Raw genomic sequence first — 16611 nt, 5'->3', positions numbered from 1 at the left:
GTGGGCCATAGTTTGGAAAAGAGGGAAGGGACGTCCTATTGGAACCCCCACTGCCTCAACACACACACACACACACACACACACACACACACACTTTTCTAAATTTCACTCCTTCTGGAGGACAACAGGCTTATCCAAACTGAAAATCTGACTGCAAAATGCTTTTAAAAGGAAGAAATCTACTTATTGCCCAGGTGCTGACTCAGATTGCTGACGACTCCACCAATTCATCCAATTGCTTTCTCTCCATTTCTCTACCTGTTAGAGAACCACTTCTCTATCTGTTATCCTTTGGGCCAGAGAAGCCTATCCACCTCCCATTTTCCTCATCCAACCTATCAGGGAAGATCAGGCCCCAATCCCTGTCTTCTTACTTTGCATTTTTCTTGAGGTATACAATTGAACATACTATACACTAGAGCAGGGGTGTCAAACTCAATTTCATTGTGGGCCGCATCAGGTTTGTGTTTGATCTCGTGTGCAGGACTGGACGTGGCCAGGGTGTCACTTGTGTTGGGGGGCACCTGTGGTGGCCTGAGTGCTCTGCCAGCAAACACAGGCTCCTGAGCTCCATTTTCGGCTGCAATGGCCTCCTGCAACCCCCTTCCAGCAAAAATAGAGCTCCGGAGGGCCGTGTGAGGCCCTAGCAAGCTCCATTTTCACTGGTAGAGGCACCATGAACCGGTCCTTTGCTATTTCCAGGGCGGCCCTGCAGGCCAGATCGAAGCACCCTGTGGGCCGAATCTGGCCTCTGGGCCCTGCACTGAAGGAAGTAGTCTTCCTGATATTTGGAGTCCCCCACTTCAGGACTATTCTATTAATGTAAGACTCATTACCACCTTTTTAAAAAATGGTTCTGCTTAATGATTTTCTTCCTCAGTTTAATTCTCTTCCCAGAGGCTGTGACCACTTAGCATGCTATCCAAAGCTTATTGAATGAACTCAGTCCCTTAGGCTGAGCCACATATTAATTTTTTAGCCCAGCATGTGGTACACACAACACACCCAATTTTAAAGGGGGTGAGTGAGAAGAGAGGATTATGTGATCAATCAAGCACTTGGCTGCTATTCCTCTAAGTTTGGGAAACTTTTACTCACATCCACTTCCTCCTGCCCGAAGGGAAAAAAAAAACATACAAAGGGGAGATGCCATAGGAAGGGCTCAGGCAAGTGAGCCAATGAAGATAATTGGTACCATCATTTACTCAGCCTTCCTTGCTCAGAGAAAACAAAGCAGGAGGATTGAACTGATAGTAAGCAAAAAGCCAGTGCTAATTGTACTGTTGTGAATTGACCAGCTCTTTCTGCTGACAGGCTAAAATGCATTCAGTCAAGAGTTAGCAGCAAGATCCCTGCTTCTGCTTCAATCACTTACTGTTTCTATGAGGTATGTTTTCTACTGGGATCCTTGTGTTAGAAATACAACCATCCATTTGAATTTTCTTTTGGGTAGTACAATGGGAGCTTCCACCCAACACTAACAAATGCTGGCCTTTGGATGAATTGCAAACAGCTACATGAGCACCTTCCTTGAAACAATACACGACCTCTTTCTATTCTCTTCTTCCAAGGGATAGTGTGGAGAACTAGACACCAACCTCACCAAACCACATACAGATGGAAGAAGGGAATTTAGTTATCCTTGGTGTCTGCATAACCTGGGGAGCAGGTAATTAAGCAGGCAGGGAGACTGCTCAGGTTGTGTCCTGAAGCACCATACTGTAGAAGTAATTCACCATTGGGGTGTCAAGAAAAGATGCCTAGCCACCCTCTTCTTTATTGCATATGTCCCTTCTCTCTTCAGAAACATAATTCAAGGCTCTTTTTGTTTTGGAGGAAGGATGGAGTTCCTTTCCTGTAACTTTTTCTTTTCCGCTGGGAGAAGGAGAAATAGCTGTTTATCCTTTCTTTTCTTCTACAGTTTGTTTCCCTTTCAAATTAAGAGACAACTTTAAATCCCCTCCCCAAGGCTTAGACATTTAAAAGCATAGGTAATTTAGCTCTCTGTTGCATTACTCCTTATAATATGCAACCAAAGGGCATTATAAAAAAATTACAAGGATTACACATAGGAATTTGAACTCTTTTTGATGCTGCCTTTCACTGGTCTTGCTTATCTGTGGATGATTTTTAGGGGCTCTAATTACAAAATAGGTATTTGAACTGCTCATAAATGCTTTTTTTTCTTGCTCCCTTCTCTTTAACGTCAACAGGCTGAACCTCAGCAGCAGGCTCAAAACCACCGTTTAATATTTTGTTTTTCATTTCCCAAGCAATGCCCTCCTTGCTTCAACTATCTCTCCTTCTACTTATATTATTGTCCTTCAGCCCAGACTTCCCTCATAGACTAGGAAAGCCCCAGCTACGTTCCGTCCTCCAGGAATCCAACGATTCCACCAGTCCCGGGATTTCGGGAGAGCTTTCGACTGCCGGCGCGGAATTCAGCAGGAAAAAGAAGGCGGATAAAGTTGCTCCCCTGCTGCTTCCTGATTGGTCCTTGAGGCAGAGGAGGAATGAATAGACCAATAGGTACAATAAGCACGGGTGCGGACCGGGAAGAAGTAGAAGACGCTGTCTAGAAGTTGGGTGATTTGGGGCAGGTTTTTTTTTCCTGCTTGAGAGATTATTTAGACACTCACTGATTTAGCTGGCAGGGAGGCGTGTTCTTTAAATAGCAGCCACTGGTTTGAAGGTAGAGGCGTGTGACTTGTGATACTGTACACACACACTAATTTAAAGTGGCGGAGGGTTGTGATTTCACACAGCAAACGCTGATTTAAGTGGCAGATTTTTAATTGGCGAACGGCTGCTTCAAGGCCCAGATAGCTTTGAGGAGAATGATTACTTCCACTCTTAACTCAGTCACGGAGAATATGCGATCGCTAAAAAGTCGACACCTGTTTGATAACTTAAAAGACCCCCATTCATAATTTCACGGCGGTTAAAAAGAGCGTAGATAATTTTCTTGTCCTCAAGCTGCCAAAAGCAAACCCCGCTCGAGTTGTTTGAAAGTCGAAATCCGCTAAATCTAAAACTTTGAACTCCCACAATACTTCTTCCAACGTTTTCTGCCCCGTTTTCAACACCTCCCGATTTTTTTATAGCTTCCCATAAGATCCTGGGGGCAATCGGTTTTTCACACCTTCTCAATCCCCTCTCCTTTTTAAGACTAAATCTCTCCGCCCCGCCTTTCCCTAAACTCTCTTCCTAATTGGATCCATTCCTTTCTTCTGGTCATCACCTCATCTTACCACCCCGTGCTTAATACAGGTCCTAAACTTTTTTTTTTTTAACAAGTTCAATTTCACAGGATGCTATCTTTCCACCTACCGTTGCCTTACTCGACGGTAGTCTGCACCTGCTAACGTTGTAGGAAGCTTCTTTTACGGGTCTACGTACAAACTCCCCGCAGGGTCAACCTGTGGGACCCCTGGCAGGCCTCTTTCAAGAACGGACCTCAACGCAACTCTTTTTCCTACCACGTCTACCTTATCGCAATCCCGCATTACTTCCTCCCCTCCATTCTTTGCTGTACAATTGCCCCCCACCCCCACCCCCAATCCAGTTTCGCCGCCTGGAGCTCCCTGCCGTCTACGGAGGACTGGTGGCTCAATAAACCAAGCCTTCATTGGTTTCTCCCCCCCACTTCCCACCTCTGCCTACTCCAAACAAAACTCCCCCTCTCCCAATTTCTCTTATTTCTTCTCTTGATGCTGGTCCTCCGGCCCCCGCCCCATCAGAGCCACATTTCCTTCCCGGGATCTCCCCAGCTCGCCTGCCTTCTCACGTTCCCTGCCATCTGCTTCGCAAAATCCGTCCCAAGGTAGCAACCGCAGGATTTCAAGCCTCAGAAATATTGGGGGCAAGGCGGATCCTGTTCCCGGGGGTGGGGGTGGGCGCAAGGTACCCGGTTTCCCCCCCCCCTCCTTTTCCGCACCACACCCGGCCGCTTAGATAAACCGTGCCTCCTTCATATACTTTTTGCGTTCTGCAGAGTTGCGGCAGGTCCCCGCGAAGAGTTCGGCGCAAGTGAAGGAAGCCCAGAGTTAAATTTCACTTTTTCCCCCTTTTCCCACCGTCGTTCCTCCGCCCCATCCCTCCCCGCTCGCTCGGCTCCATCCCTCTCGCTTTCCTCGGCAAGACTCCCTCGGCGGAGTCGCTACAAGTCAGCCTCAGGCTCTGCAAGCCAGCCCCGCGATTCTCATTGGTTTGGTTACAAAGAGGTGGAGACACATGAGCCGGTATTAAAAATCACATGGGTCCTTCAGGCAGTAGCTTATTCAGTTGTTTCATTTGCAAGGGATGCAGCGGTTAGCGGCGGACCTTCGGCATGCTTGTCTGGATCTTACGCTCTTGATCATAATAGTCATTCATTGCGTAGCTTAAAACTCACCCGCAGGTAAGGAAGAATTTTTTTTTTCTCCTCCCGGAGAACACCTAATTGTCTTTTTCCTAAAGGAGAAAGAAACAGAAACAGAACCTCGAAAACCGGGCAAATACTTCGGGATTGTTGATACTCGATGCAGAATTCCAACCCCACAGTAGTTTTTCTGAGCGTCGGGGGTGTGAAAAAAAACAACGACCCCAGTTTCTGATTGAATAGAAGCGGAGCGATTTTTCTCCTCCTAAACTCCCTGTTTAGCAGCTGCTTGCATTGCTCCTTTGGATAGTTGGCGAAGTAGTCCCAGGTAGTTTCGTTCGTAATCGCGGCGATTTATGCTCTTAGGTTTCACTGCACGACGCAGACTTTGCAGTGCTGCTCTGCATAGAAGTTAGCAAAGAAAGCTGCTAGTTATTAGTTGCTCTCTTATTTTTGCCGTTTCCTTTTTTGGCCCGTGATTACAAAATAAAAATAAAAATGCTGTGACTCAGGGAAAAAGGTCATAGCATCTAGCCCTTAGGTTTGCCCAGTGCTTATATTTCACAACAACTTAAAATACCACATTTTGACTGTTCTTGTTCAGCATGCACAGAAGCCTTGAGTGGATTCCCCCCCCCCACTTTTTTTTTTGAAAAGGATAAAGAGGAAGAGAAGAGAGAGAGAGAGTGATGGATGTTATAGGTGCCAAGAATTGGAAGCAAAAAAAAAAAAAAAAATCTGGTGAGAGTTTTACAGCTTCGGAGAGATTGCATCACATTAACTTGATTCATTATAATTTTTTTCCCCATTTAGATTTGATAATTTTCATTATGCTAAAGCCCGTTGCAGATTTTGCCATCCGAAAATAGTTTATTCTTGGAACGTTTAGTTGGGATCAGCTTCAAGCAGCTTTAAGGACTACTGTGAGCAATTCAAACCTCTTCTTATCATGCTTTTTCTCAACCCAATATTTCTGCTTTTCTGGATTGTACTGGGTCAGCCTCTAGGCATATATGTACATAGCTGCATGCATGTGCATTATGCTGTACCATATTCAGTCCTTTTTCTATACTTCTATCTACACAAGGGTGATTTTATCAGTGATGCTGTCATTAGGTAATTACTTTGTCATCCTCATCTTATACAAACAAGTTGGCTAGGTGTGTTTCCATCATATTTCTTGCCAACATTGCCTGTCACTTTTATTTTTGTTTTTAAAATGCTTTGATTATGTCATTAGGAGAAAAAAAAACATAGAATGGAGATGGGAATGAAGAGACAGCAAGTAACTGGGAGGCTGCAAAGAGTCTGGCAGACAGTAGAAAAGAGCATTGATGTGAACTCTGTTCAGAGCCATTCTGTTTACTCAAAGGCACAGACAAGGAGCAGTTACCTTCACTTAGCAACATGTGCCTTGAACAGCCTCAGTAGAGGTGTATGCTGGCAACTGGGAAATAACTGCTATATGCTCATTAACTATTCCTCCCTCCCCAGTCCTTTCAGCTGCTAAAATCTCTCATCAGCCTCTCTGTGCTGTGTTTTTGCTTCAAAGCTATGTAGGTGCAGTTGATTTAGATCCGGAACCTATCCGCTGTACCCCTTTTTCTTGATACTTTCCAACTGTCAACATCTACTTCCAAAATCTGAATTTTGGGGGGGAGGGTATTTAAGCAAAATATTTGCTTTCTTTTTCTAAAGCTGTAGAAGGGCTTTAAAAAAAGGCACTGAGCTGATTTATGAAGCTAGTCCCAGATATTTTTATTTTATTCTTGGGATGCGAAAGAATCAGCTCTATGGTATAGTTCAGTAGCATTGTAGACTCACAATTCAGTTGGTGTTTTCTCCAGGTGGAGTGTGGGATGTCTGCTGGTGGGCAAGAGAAAAGAGACAGGTGGGCTGGAGGGACACGCAAGCTTTCAGTGTTCTCAAGATTTCTAGTGACATGTGTCTTGGTAAATATTTGCACTATATGAGGAAAACGCACTGCCAAGCATGATGCTTGATACCCTATTTTAGATAACAGGGCTAATATGGCTACATTACTGAAAAGATTGTGCATCTATGATAGAAGAGGAAGGGAAAGAAATGTTTCTGCAGCTAAGAAATGACCATTAGCAACAAGTTTCTTAACAAAGAATCTTGCAGAGCATTTTTCACCAAATTTTATACCCAGTTTGTGTATTTGGAGGAGGACTGCTACATATGACATTGAAGGAGTTGCTTTGTCTACGTGTGGCATATGTGCAAAAAATGTATCTTCTAAATATTTTCAGAGCCTGATTCTGCCTGGATTGGTATTAGAAGCCAAATTCCTAATATGCTGTTCTTATCCTTATCCGGAGATTAAGTGTTAACCTCTGACCCCATGCCTTTTTCTTGCTGCTTAAAGGAATGTAAATTATGGAAAAAGAGCCAAGACTGTAATAAATGGAGTGTGATGTGCCAACTCTTTATTTTCCAAAATTCTAGATGAGGTCTCAGAACATTATAGAAAGTTATAGTCCAGTGTTTTTTTTTTCATGAAGGGTCACTTTATCTGACCTGTGTGGAGGCTTTGCTTCCAAATATACAATGCTGATAATGATTTGAATTTGATCAAATGCCCACAGATCAATTTGGCTTTGTAAAATCTTATTCTGTATAGATATCCTATGTCCCATGCATATTTTTTCCTTTAAATCCAAATATTCTTCTATCCCACATCTCTCGCCCCTCCTCCCACTCTCTTTATTTTTCAACCTGAGAATGAATATGCATTTGAAAAACCGTGAGTTATTGGAAGTTACCAGAAGATAATGCAGCAAAAAGCTTGCAGATGACAAATTTCAGGAAGTTACTAATCAAAAACCAGGATAGAGTTCTGCTTATCCCTCTGCTTTATATTTTCATCATTCAGCTATTCAAAAAGAAATATCTCTAAAGTACATAATATATGCAGGTGGAATCCAGAAAATTAGACAAAGGTTTGTATAATATATATATTGTATAATATGATTAGATGGTGGTAATACCTAAGAAAATGTCCTTCTCTTGCTAAGGTTTTAGATTACTAAAATGTATGGCATAAACTGATATGGCCCACAAATTGTTACTCTGTAATGTATTTGATATCCTGCCTTTCCTCAGGAGCTCTAGGCAGCTTACATGAAGATTTCCTTTCATTTCATCTCCACAACAACTCTTTGGAATAGATTGGGCTGAGAGAAAGTCACTAGCTCAAGGTCATCCAATAAATGTTCACAATGAACTTAGACTTGAACTTGGCTCTTCCCAGTTGTAGTGCAACACTTTTACCACTATTCCACATTGGAAAAGCTTTGATATTTCACGTAAACCAATGATTTTCTTCTTCTTCTTCATTTAAGACTCTGTGAGATTTGATATTGTTCCTTTTTAAGGTACCGCATTATGAAGGTGCCTTCCATATAAACTATAGAAAGGGGGCTCTGAATAAGAGGCTGCCATAATGAATAAGAACAATAAATTGATGCAGCATTACAAATGCATTCTTACCTGCTGCATTTTTAAATCTTAGGATTTTTATGGAAAATGTGAAATGAATGTATTTCACTAAGAAAGAAAACTGAATGTTTGTTGTGGTTTCAGCATTTAGAAAGCTACAGTCCCATATGCTGGAAATAGTTTACTTCCTACTGTGTTTCTCCAACAATACGGCCTCCACCAATAGGAAGGCCCAGCATGATTTCTAGGCATGAGGTGAAATTAAGCCCCGCCCCCAAATTTAGGCCTATTCAAACCATACTTTCCCCTGCCATTTCTCACATCGTTTGTTAGAAATACACGAGGTGAAGAGAAATGGGCAGGGGAAGGGCGGGGGGGATGGGGAGAAAACTTGCCTTTAGGAGTGCCCTGCAGGTAGGCTAGGCTAGAATACCCCGATAGCCGATAGAAGCTCCCTGAAGGCAGAGTCCCCAGCCGCTTCAGGGCATGGCGTGGCTACCCGTGTCCCCTCGCCGTTAGGGCAGTCTCTTTTGGGCGATGGAAGCTTCCCAAGTGCAGTCACCAGCCACTTCGATCGGCCGGTAGAAACGGCCTCAGGGCGAGCGCGCACACACCACACTCCCTTCGCTGCAAGGCCGCTTCTATCAGCAGACGAAAGCTCCCTTGAAGGCAGAGTCCCCAGCCACTTCAGGGTGAGGCATGGCTGCCTATGTCCCCTCGCCTTTAGACCGTCTCTTTGAGACAATGGAAAGTTCCCAAATGCAGTCACCAGCCATTTCGATCGGCCGGTAGAAGCGGCCTCGGGGCGAGCGCGCACACACACACACACACACACTCCCCTCGCCACGAGGCCGCTTCTATCGGCAGATGAAAGCTCCCTGAAGAGGCTGGGGACTCTGCCTTCAAGGGAGCTTTTGTCCGCCGATAAAAGTGGCCTCGCGGTGAGGTATGTGTGTATGGGCCTCTCTAGGTGGGAGAGGAAATTAAGTCACCCACGAAAAGACGGCCTACCCGTTTTTTCAGGGGTCAAACAAATAAGGCCCAGCCTTATTTTGTGAGAAACACGGTAGTAAGCCTTAGTAGTGCTTGAGTTGCGACTGTAATGCTTATAGTCATAAGCCATGATAGTTGTAAAATTGTGACCAGACCCATTCTTACTATTTTTGTGGCAGTCGTTAAGTGAATGGTCATAAGTCGAGGACTACCAGTGTATGCATGTATGTATGAGTACTGTTCAGCTAGCTGCTCATGATTTGTCAGTCATTTGGGGTGGGGGTTGGGGGTGGAGGGAACCAAAGCTCTTTTGCTCTTCAGGTTCAAGAATGCACACTTGTCTTGTAGAATTCTGCTTTGGTTGAAGGATTTTTTAATTAACAGCATTGCTTGGTAAGAATTAAAGGCATACGTCATCAAAGAAGACTTAAACGAAGAAGCAGGTTTTTTAATACACAGGCAATGTGATGCAGATTAGCTGTTAATTGGTTGGTTGTATCTTGTGGCTTGGATTAGAACATGGATCCCAGTCAGAGTCCTTAATTGTTGTATGTCACTAATAAGGCAAAATCAGGGCTATTCTTTATCTTACTCATTAAATGCTTTGCATCTCTTAATCCCAAGTTTTTCTGTCTGTCTGTCTTACTATCTATCTATCTATCTATCTATCTATCTATCTATCTATCTATCTATCTATCTATCTACTCATCCACCCACTCTTGCACTCACCCACCCATCTATTTTGCGTGGACGGCAAAGGATACATGCTTATTCAGTTATACCCATTGGCTTAAAAATGCAAGTGATTAAAAGATACATTCTTCCCTTCATAAAGTTATTCTTGGGTCTTGTTCAGGTTTCCATTAAATATTTACTGCATTTCCAATACATTTTGTAGTTTTCATTCCATTAAAATAGCTACCATGAAACTACTTTGTTTTCACAATCAAAATAGAGTTTCACGAAAATAATAAAAAATAATATTCAGTTATTGCTTTCTAATACTCTTTAAGAAAAAGCTTTCAAAAGGGAAATCAAACTGTTGAAAATGGAGTAAAACAAGAAACAAAAGTTTTCTATTCCAAAATTTCAATGTTGTGTGAAAGCAGAAAACTTGGCAAGGGATATGGGTTGCAGTGTAATATTTGGTCTTTAAGAAAGAATTCCCTTTGAAATCACTTGAAAGGTTTCTAGCAGTCTTAAGCCAGATCTGACAAGCTGAACCTCCAAAGCCAAAATGCTATCAGAATAATCCCATGCTGAATGATTTCAAAAGGCTTGCTGTCTTGTTTTGCAAACAGGAATTAGATGGCATCTCTAACACTTTCTGAGACATATATAATTTTAGAATAATACCATTATGGTACTTTTTAAAAATACAAACATTCGATCTGTGTATTTTGCAAGGACATAGATGCTGTGTTCAGGATATTTGATGTTGATTTTTCTTTTCAGAAGAGTTTGATTCTACAGCTATGCTAAATTACCACTGAATAAATTATGTGCTCCTTGACTAAACAAAATTGAGCATGCTAGGAATAAAAAAAAGAATTGGGGGGATGAGAAAGAAAGAGAGAGTTGTTTCAAGCATTTGCTGATTCTTTTTTCCCTCTTATTACAGGTCATGTCTCTTCCTGGTAGATGATCAACTGTGACTATCACAAGGTTCTCCTTGGCAAAGTCAAGTGTTGACGGAGGCACCAGCTTCTCCCTCATTTTTTTTCATCTGAGTGTGTTCACAAGAACATTCAAAACTGTTTCTCCAAAGAGTTCTGCAGAAACTCAGACTGTTTTCTAAAGCAGAAGCACCAGAGTCCACATCGGAAGCGATGGGCAGCGTGCGAACCAACCGCTATAGCATCGTTTCCTCGGAAGAGGATGGTATGAAGCTGGCAACTATGGCAGTGGCCAACGGTTTTGGGAATGGGAAGAGCAAAGTACACACCAGGCAACAATGCAGGAGCCGGTTTGTCAAGAAGGATGGCCATTGCAACGTCCAGTTCATTAATGTGGGTGAAAAAGGTCAGCGGTACCTAGCAGACATCTTTACCACCTGCGTCGACATCCGCTGGAGATGGATGTTGCTTATCTTCTGTCTGGCTTTCATCCTCTCCTGGCTCTTCTTTGGTTGTGTATTTTGGTTGATTGCCTTATTGCATGGGGACCTAGAGGAAACGGACAAACCTTGTGTGTCTGAGGTGCGCAGCTTTACCGCAGCCTTTCTGTTCTCCATTGAAACACAGACCACTATCGGCTATGGCTTCAGGTGTGTCACAGATGAGTGCCCTATTGCAGTCTTCATGGTGGTTTTCCAATCAATAGTTGGCTGCATCATTGATGCCTTCATCATTGGCGCTGTCATGGCTAAGATGGCGAAACCCAAAAAGAGAAACGAAACTCTCATCTTCAGTCACAATGCTGTGGTAGCCATGAGAGACGGAAAACTTTGCTTGATGTGGAGGGTTGGCAATCTGCGCAAAAGCCACTTGGTGGAGGCACACGTGAGAGCTCAGCTCCTCAAATCCCGGATCACCACTGAAGGAGAATATATCCCTCTGGATCAAATAGACATCAATGTTGGGTTTGACAGTGGGATAGACCGTATATTTTTGGTCTCGCCCATTACAATTGTCCACGAAATAGATGAAGAGAGCCCTTTATATGACTTAAGCAAGCAAGATATGGACAATGCAGACTTTGAAATTGTAGTGATACTGGAGGGCATGGTGGAAGCCACCGCTATGACCACTCAGTGCCGTAGCTCATATCTAGCAAATGAAATCCTGTGGGGCCATCGCTATGAGCCAGTCCTATTTGAAGAAAAGAGCTACTACAAAGTGGATTACTCCAGGTTCCACAAAACATACGAAGTGCCGAACACACCCCTTTGCAGTGCCAGAGACTTAGCTGAGAAAAAATATATCCTCTCGAATGCAAATTCATTTTGCTATGAGAATGAAGTTGCCCTTGCGGGCAAAGAGGAAGAGGATAGTGACAATGGGGTGCCTGAGAGCACGAGTACAGATACTCATCCAGAAATGGACCATCTTAGCCAAGCAGGGGTGCCCCTAGAACCAAGACCTTTGAGGCGAGAGTCTGAAATATGACTGGGGGTAGGGAGAATACGTTCTGCAATGTTTAAAATGTATTTCACCATAACGGGCATGCTGCATTGAGAAGTGGCTGCAAACAGGTTTTCAGCTGATGGTACTGTTGGACACGGATGGGCAAGCAGCCCTAAGGAGTCAAAACCCTGAGCTGGTTTTCAAGTGCTGTCTTCAGAGTAGGTACAGCAAGGCATGAACTTGGAACCTGAAGCACTATGTCTATTAATTGCTAAAAGGCACATATGTTGTAGAATAAATTATGTATATATTTTTTTACAAAACTTGAACTTGCAGGCAAGCTTTGGTCGAGCTCTATTGTTTGTTATCCATGGTTTTTCTTCCCCCAATGCTTCTCCCTTGGGAACAAGAATATTTTTAATGGCATAACCAAGGCAAGAGTCTGCCTTGGGTTTTTCTTTTTCCTTTTAAAAATTGCTGCTAACTACTTGAACACAAACTGTAATTATTTTTGTCACAGTTTAATACTTGTTTCCTTTTATATATATGTGTGTGTGTATCAAACAGAGAAAAAAGAGGAGAACCCCCCCCAGTCCTGAATTTGTTTATTTGAAAGCTCTGTCCATCAATCAAGCGACTGGTGAACTAGGAAATCTGTCGGTTGAGGCCAGTAGTTCAGTACCTAGAATCAATTTCTCTCCCCGACTATCCAGTTACAGGAAAATTCTTATGTAACACAAGGTCATGCAGTAGCCTATAGCAAGCTATTTTTTTTTAAATAGTGCTTGGAAATGGCATGAGATTCATTTCACCCAATATATGTTTTGATTTCCAAACTACCTTAGTGAATACCAAAGAAAAAAAATGCACACTTTTGCACAGTGGATTTTTTATTTAAATAGAACAGGCTGCTTTCAGACTATTTTTCCTCCCTTTCAGGTCCTTCACGTGTGTATTTTTTTTAACTGCACCTTATTCCAAAAGTCAAGTTTAGAGTACAATTAACAGTCCCTTTTTTTTTTTTTTTTGCTCCATTGCCCTGGTTTAGGGAAATAACACCACCAAGAGTTGCTTGATTGTGACAGGTAACAAATCTAGATATAGGTAGATAGATGAGCTTCTGATTTTTTTTAAAGGAAAAGAAAAAAAAAGGTTGAGTCAAGGAAAGGAAACACCTGTTCTTTCCTGTTTGTTAAATACCAGAAAACTGTGGCATAACATTGAAGATTAAGCATGAAGATGAATGCATACATTCCAAAGTAAGGTCTAGGATGTAAGCCTATAATAGAAGCAGACTGGCATTTAAGGGAAATGAACCATTACATGTAACCATTACAAGGGTAGAGTTATACTCTGTCTAAGTTACATTGGCAAAGACTGGCAAAGCGTTTGTTCAGCCATGGCAGGTTAGCTTAAGTACTAGGAGCACAGTTGCCGCAGGGTCTCAGGAGAGAAAAGAAACTGATGGAATAATCTGATGCAAGGATCGCCATGCAGTGGTTTTGTGTGTTTTTTTGGCATAACTTCCCCTTACCAGAATAGGAGAACAGAAAATGACTGTGTGCTGTTCTGTTCTGCTCAAGGGAACATTCATTTGAAGTGAACAATACTGTAAAAGATTTCCCCTTGTTTTGGGGTTTAATGAGTGATACGTCTTAGGGTGATCAGTGGGTGCAGTAGCTCTACCAAAGCCTTTGAGCCATGACTTTCATGGTATTTTTTGAGTCCCTGGCCAAGAATGCTGTAACACTTATCTGTGCCTCTAAGATCAAGTGTACCCATTTAGCTGCCCCCTTAAAGTCCTCTCCAAAGGCCGAGAAGAAGGGTGTCACGAAGGGATCACACTCCAGATTCTTTTACAGTATTGAATCTCACTGTATGCCATTAAAAATAGCTTGTTCTGGGTCTAGTACTGTTGACTAAAACAGAGCTCCAGCGAGGTTTGGGTGTCCCGATTACTCTATCTGGAGACGGTGGCATTTTCCCAGAGAGGATGGAATTTAAGCAGAGTAGATGGATTTGAAACTCGAGAAAGGTTTTTGCTCTTCCTCTTTATCCAAATATTGTTTCTATACCATAGACTGAGGCTAAACTCTTTAAGAAAACAACCACGCTCCATGGAGAGAGTTAAATCCGCATGGCAACCTGATTGGAGCTCAGTCAGGGAAATAAATAAAAAGCAATTGAAGGTGATTTGTGCTGCTATCATGATATATATTTTTGCAAAGGAAAATAAAGTGCAAACCAAAGAGTATTTAGTAATATGTTAAACAAAGTGAGGAGGAAGTTACTCCAAAATGCACAAAGTTCCCACTTGCAGAACTTGAGGCATTAAGTGGAGGGGTGGGTTGACAAAGTGTTGAATATATATTCATTTTTAAAACAAACACACTCAGAAAGGGATTTTTCTAAAAATCATTAAATGTTCTTTTTTGGCGCAGAATTGAGATTTCCAAGATGCAGGGTTTTATGTTTTCAAATTTTTAAAAACAAATGTACATTTTTATAAAGTTTATCAAGTATTTTTTCATATTTAAAGCCAAATGTAAATAGAAGTCCATTTAAAAAAAGAAAAAAATGGCAGGAGATAAGGTCAAGTTGGCATCATTTAGAACCTACGATGCTACTGGTTAGCATGGTTTTTAGCAAATATTTACAAGCCTTATGGGGTTTCTAATGCAATGAGTTTTTTTGTTATTTATTTAGACATGGATGTTTTACTTTGTTGTGTTTTTTTTCCCTTGCTATTGGCATTTTTTTCCTGTCAGATTGCTGGAGACTTGATGAGAGTGAATAATCAGTTGCACTCTTTGTTGGATTATAATTTTTTTCTTCAAGCAACCCTTTTGTCTTTCCTTGTGTATGTGTCTTTCTCTCTCTCTCTCTCTCTCTCTCTCTCTCTCTCTCTCTGTGGGGGAGGGGGAGGGAGGGAATTGCTCCAAAGAAAGTTCTTACATCATGGTACCTAATGGCCCTAACATGTCTCTATAATTATTTTTAAAATAAAACAAAAGCATGCCTGAGGAGATGTAGTCTGGGTCCCATGATCCTTCTGAAGATATACAAATTTGTTATTTTCATAATAAGGGCAATTATGCCTAATCCTAAAGGGCAGTTGTTCAGAGAGTTGAGATAATATAGATCTGTGATGCAATCATTGACCACTTAACACTGATGGGAAATTTCCTACTGATTTTGCTGGAATGTGAATTGCTCACTCAAGTCGCCAGGCTGCAAACATGAGGTCAGGGATAAACAGTAATTTTCCTATTCCCTGAAAAAAAGAAAGCCAAAAATACTTGAATGGGGGCCCTTCATATACGGATCTGTTTTACTCAAGACATGCTCAAGAGAGAGAGAGTGAGAGAGAGAGAGGATGAATTTTTATTGCTACCATACTCCTCTGTAGTCTGGCATTCAAGATTAAATATGAAAAAAATTCAGTAAGCTCACTCTGTATTTTGGTTGGGGGCTAAGACGTAGTAAAACCACAGTTGCGCTTCCATCTCTTGCATATGCTTTTGGCCAAAACCAAGGGTTCTGAAGTGGTTATTTTGTCCTCTTATGTCCATTTGTGTGTGTGTGTGTGTGTGTGTGTGTGTGTGTGTGTGTGTGTGTTGGGGGGAATTAACAAGGTAAAACTGAGAAGTACTGTAACGTCTTTTGGGGAAAAAAAATGTTGGCTGCTGTTAACTGTTTTCAAGTAGCAGAGGGCTGCGTAGTTGCCATCCCACGGGCAACCTGAGAGAACTCCTTTTTTTCTTCTCATAAAAGGATTTCTGTCCTGCAGCTGTTTGTAAGGTGAACAAAACTATAGGCATTTGACAATCCTTCTCCCTTACGATTTCCCCAATTGCAGCCTTTTGTATCAAAGTCTTCCTAATGTACTGCACAATTCATGGACTGTACATATTTTTATATATATTATGTCTTATTTTATTATTTCTAAATAAAGAAATTAATATTCTTGCACTTTTTATATGTTACTGTTTTTTTTTTTTAAAAAAACCACAAACCCACAAATTATTATTGAGGTTAATGGCACAGTCACTTATACAACTATAGTTCTTTTGGGCAGAGCTGGCCTTGCTTCTTGAGTTCGCTGGGCATTTGTGTCCTGTGGAAATAGCAATAATTGGCTCTTTATAACAGCTGAAAAATAAAATACATTCAAGAGGTTAATGCAGTTTGTTTCTTGATCCTCAACTCTACAACATTTCAAGAAGGATTGTATTATATTAACAGCTTTTTACTAGTGTAGAGTTCCCTACAATTCCAGTTTCTTGTATTTGTAGACAACAGAAAAATACAAGCTTTTCTGGTAGTTTCCTTATTCCTTGTCTTTCTCAGGCCAGGCAACATTTTAGAAAGGAAAACTTTCATACTGCTAAGGCTTCATTGGTAAACACTTTATGTCTTTTCTTTAATTTATTCTGGACAGCTGAAGTCTCAGATTTGCCTGAGATGGAAGAAAGAAGGCTGCACTGACTAATACAGCATTAGGAAGGCTGCTGTTTATGTTGCATTATATTTCAGTCTAGTGATAGCGCAGCTGAACTGAAGGCAAACAGTGACAGTCTAAAGCTAAGGCCCTAACCTTCCAGGGCCAAATACACTTAGCATTAGAGAACATCTCATGCACATGCTCAGAAAAAATTTCTGTATCTTCTAGAGGATGGTGTTTTTTAAAGGCTGTCCTTCCTATCCTAGATGATGTGGCCCTCCCCTTCC

General features: G+C 41.8%; 1 protein-coding gene across 1 annotated transcript; it reads left to right on the top strand.

The window, feature by feature from the left end:
• The first annotated feature begins 4286 nt into the window (after window positions 1–4286).
• Window positions 4287–15852, top strand: KCNJ2 (potassium inwardly rectifying channel subfamily J member 2). Its single transcript, XM_026701714.2, has 2 exons — window positions 4287–4399; window positions 10437–15852. Exon 2 carries the CDS (start codon window positions 10645–10647, stop codon window positions 11920–11922), a length of 1278 nt encoding a protein of 425 aa, XP_026557499.1. The 5' UTR covers window positions 4287–4399; window positions 10437–10644; the 3' UTR covers window positions 11923–15852.
• Window positions 15853–16611: the final 759 nt, after the last annotated feature.

The sequence above is a fragment of the Pseudonaja textilis genome, chromosome 2, assembly GCF_049901715.1.
Source record: "Pseudonaja textilis isolate UNSWEBS1 chromosome 2, rPseTex1.2, whole genome shotgun sequence".
Classification (NCBI taxonomy): Eukaryota; Metazoa; Chordata; class Lepidosauria; order Squamata; family Elapidae; genus Pseudonaja; species Pseudonaja textilis.
The sequence above is the reverse complement of the archived record's forward strand: the minus strand, read 5'-3'. Positions and strand labels throughout refer to the sequence as shown.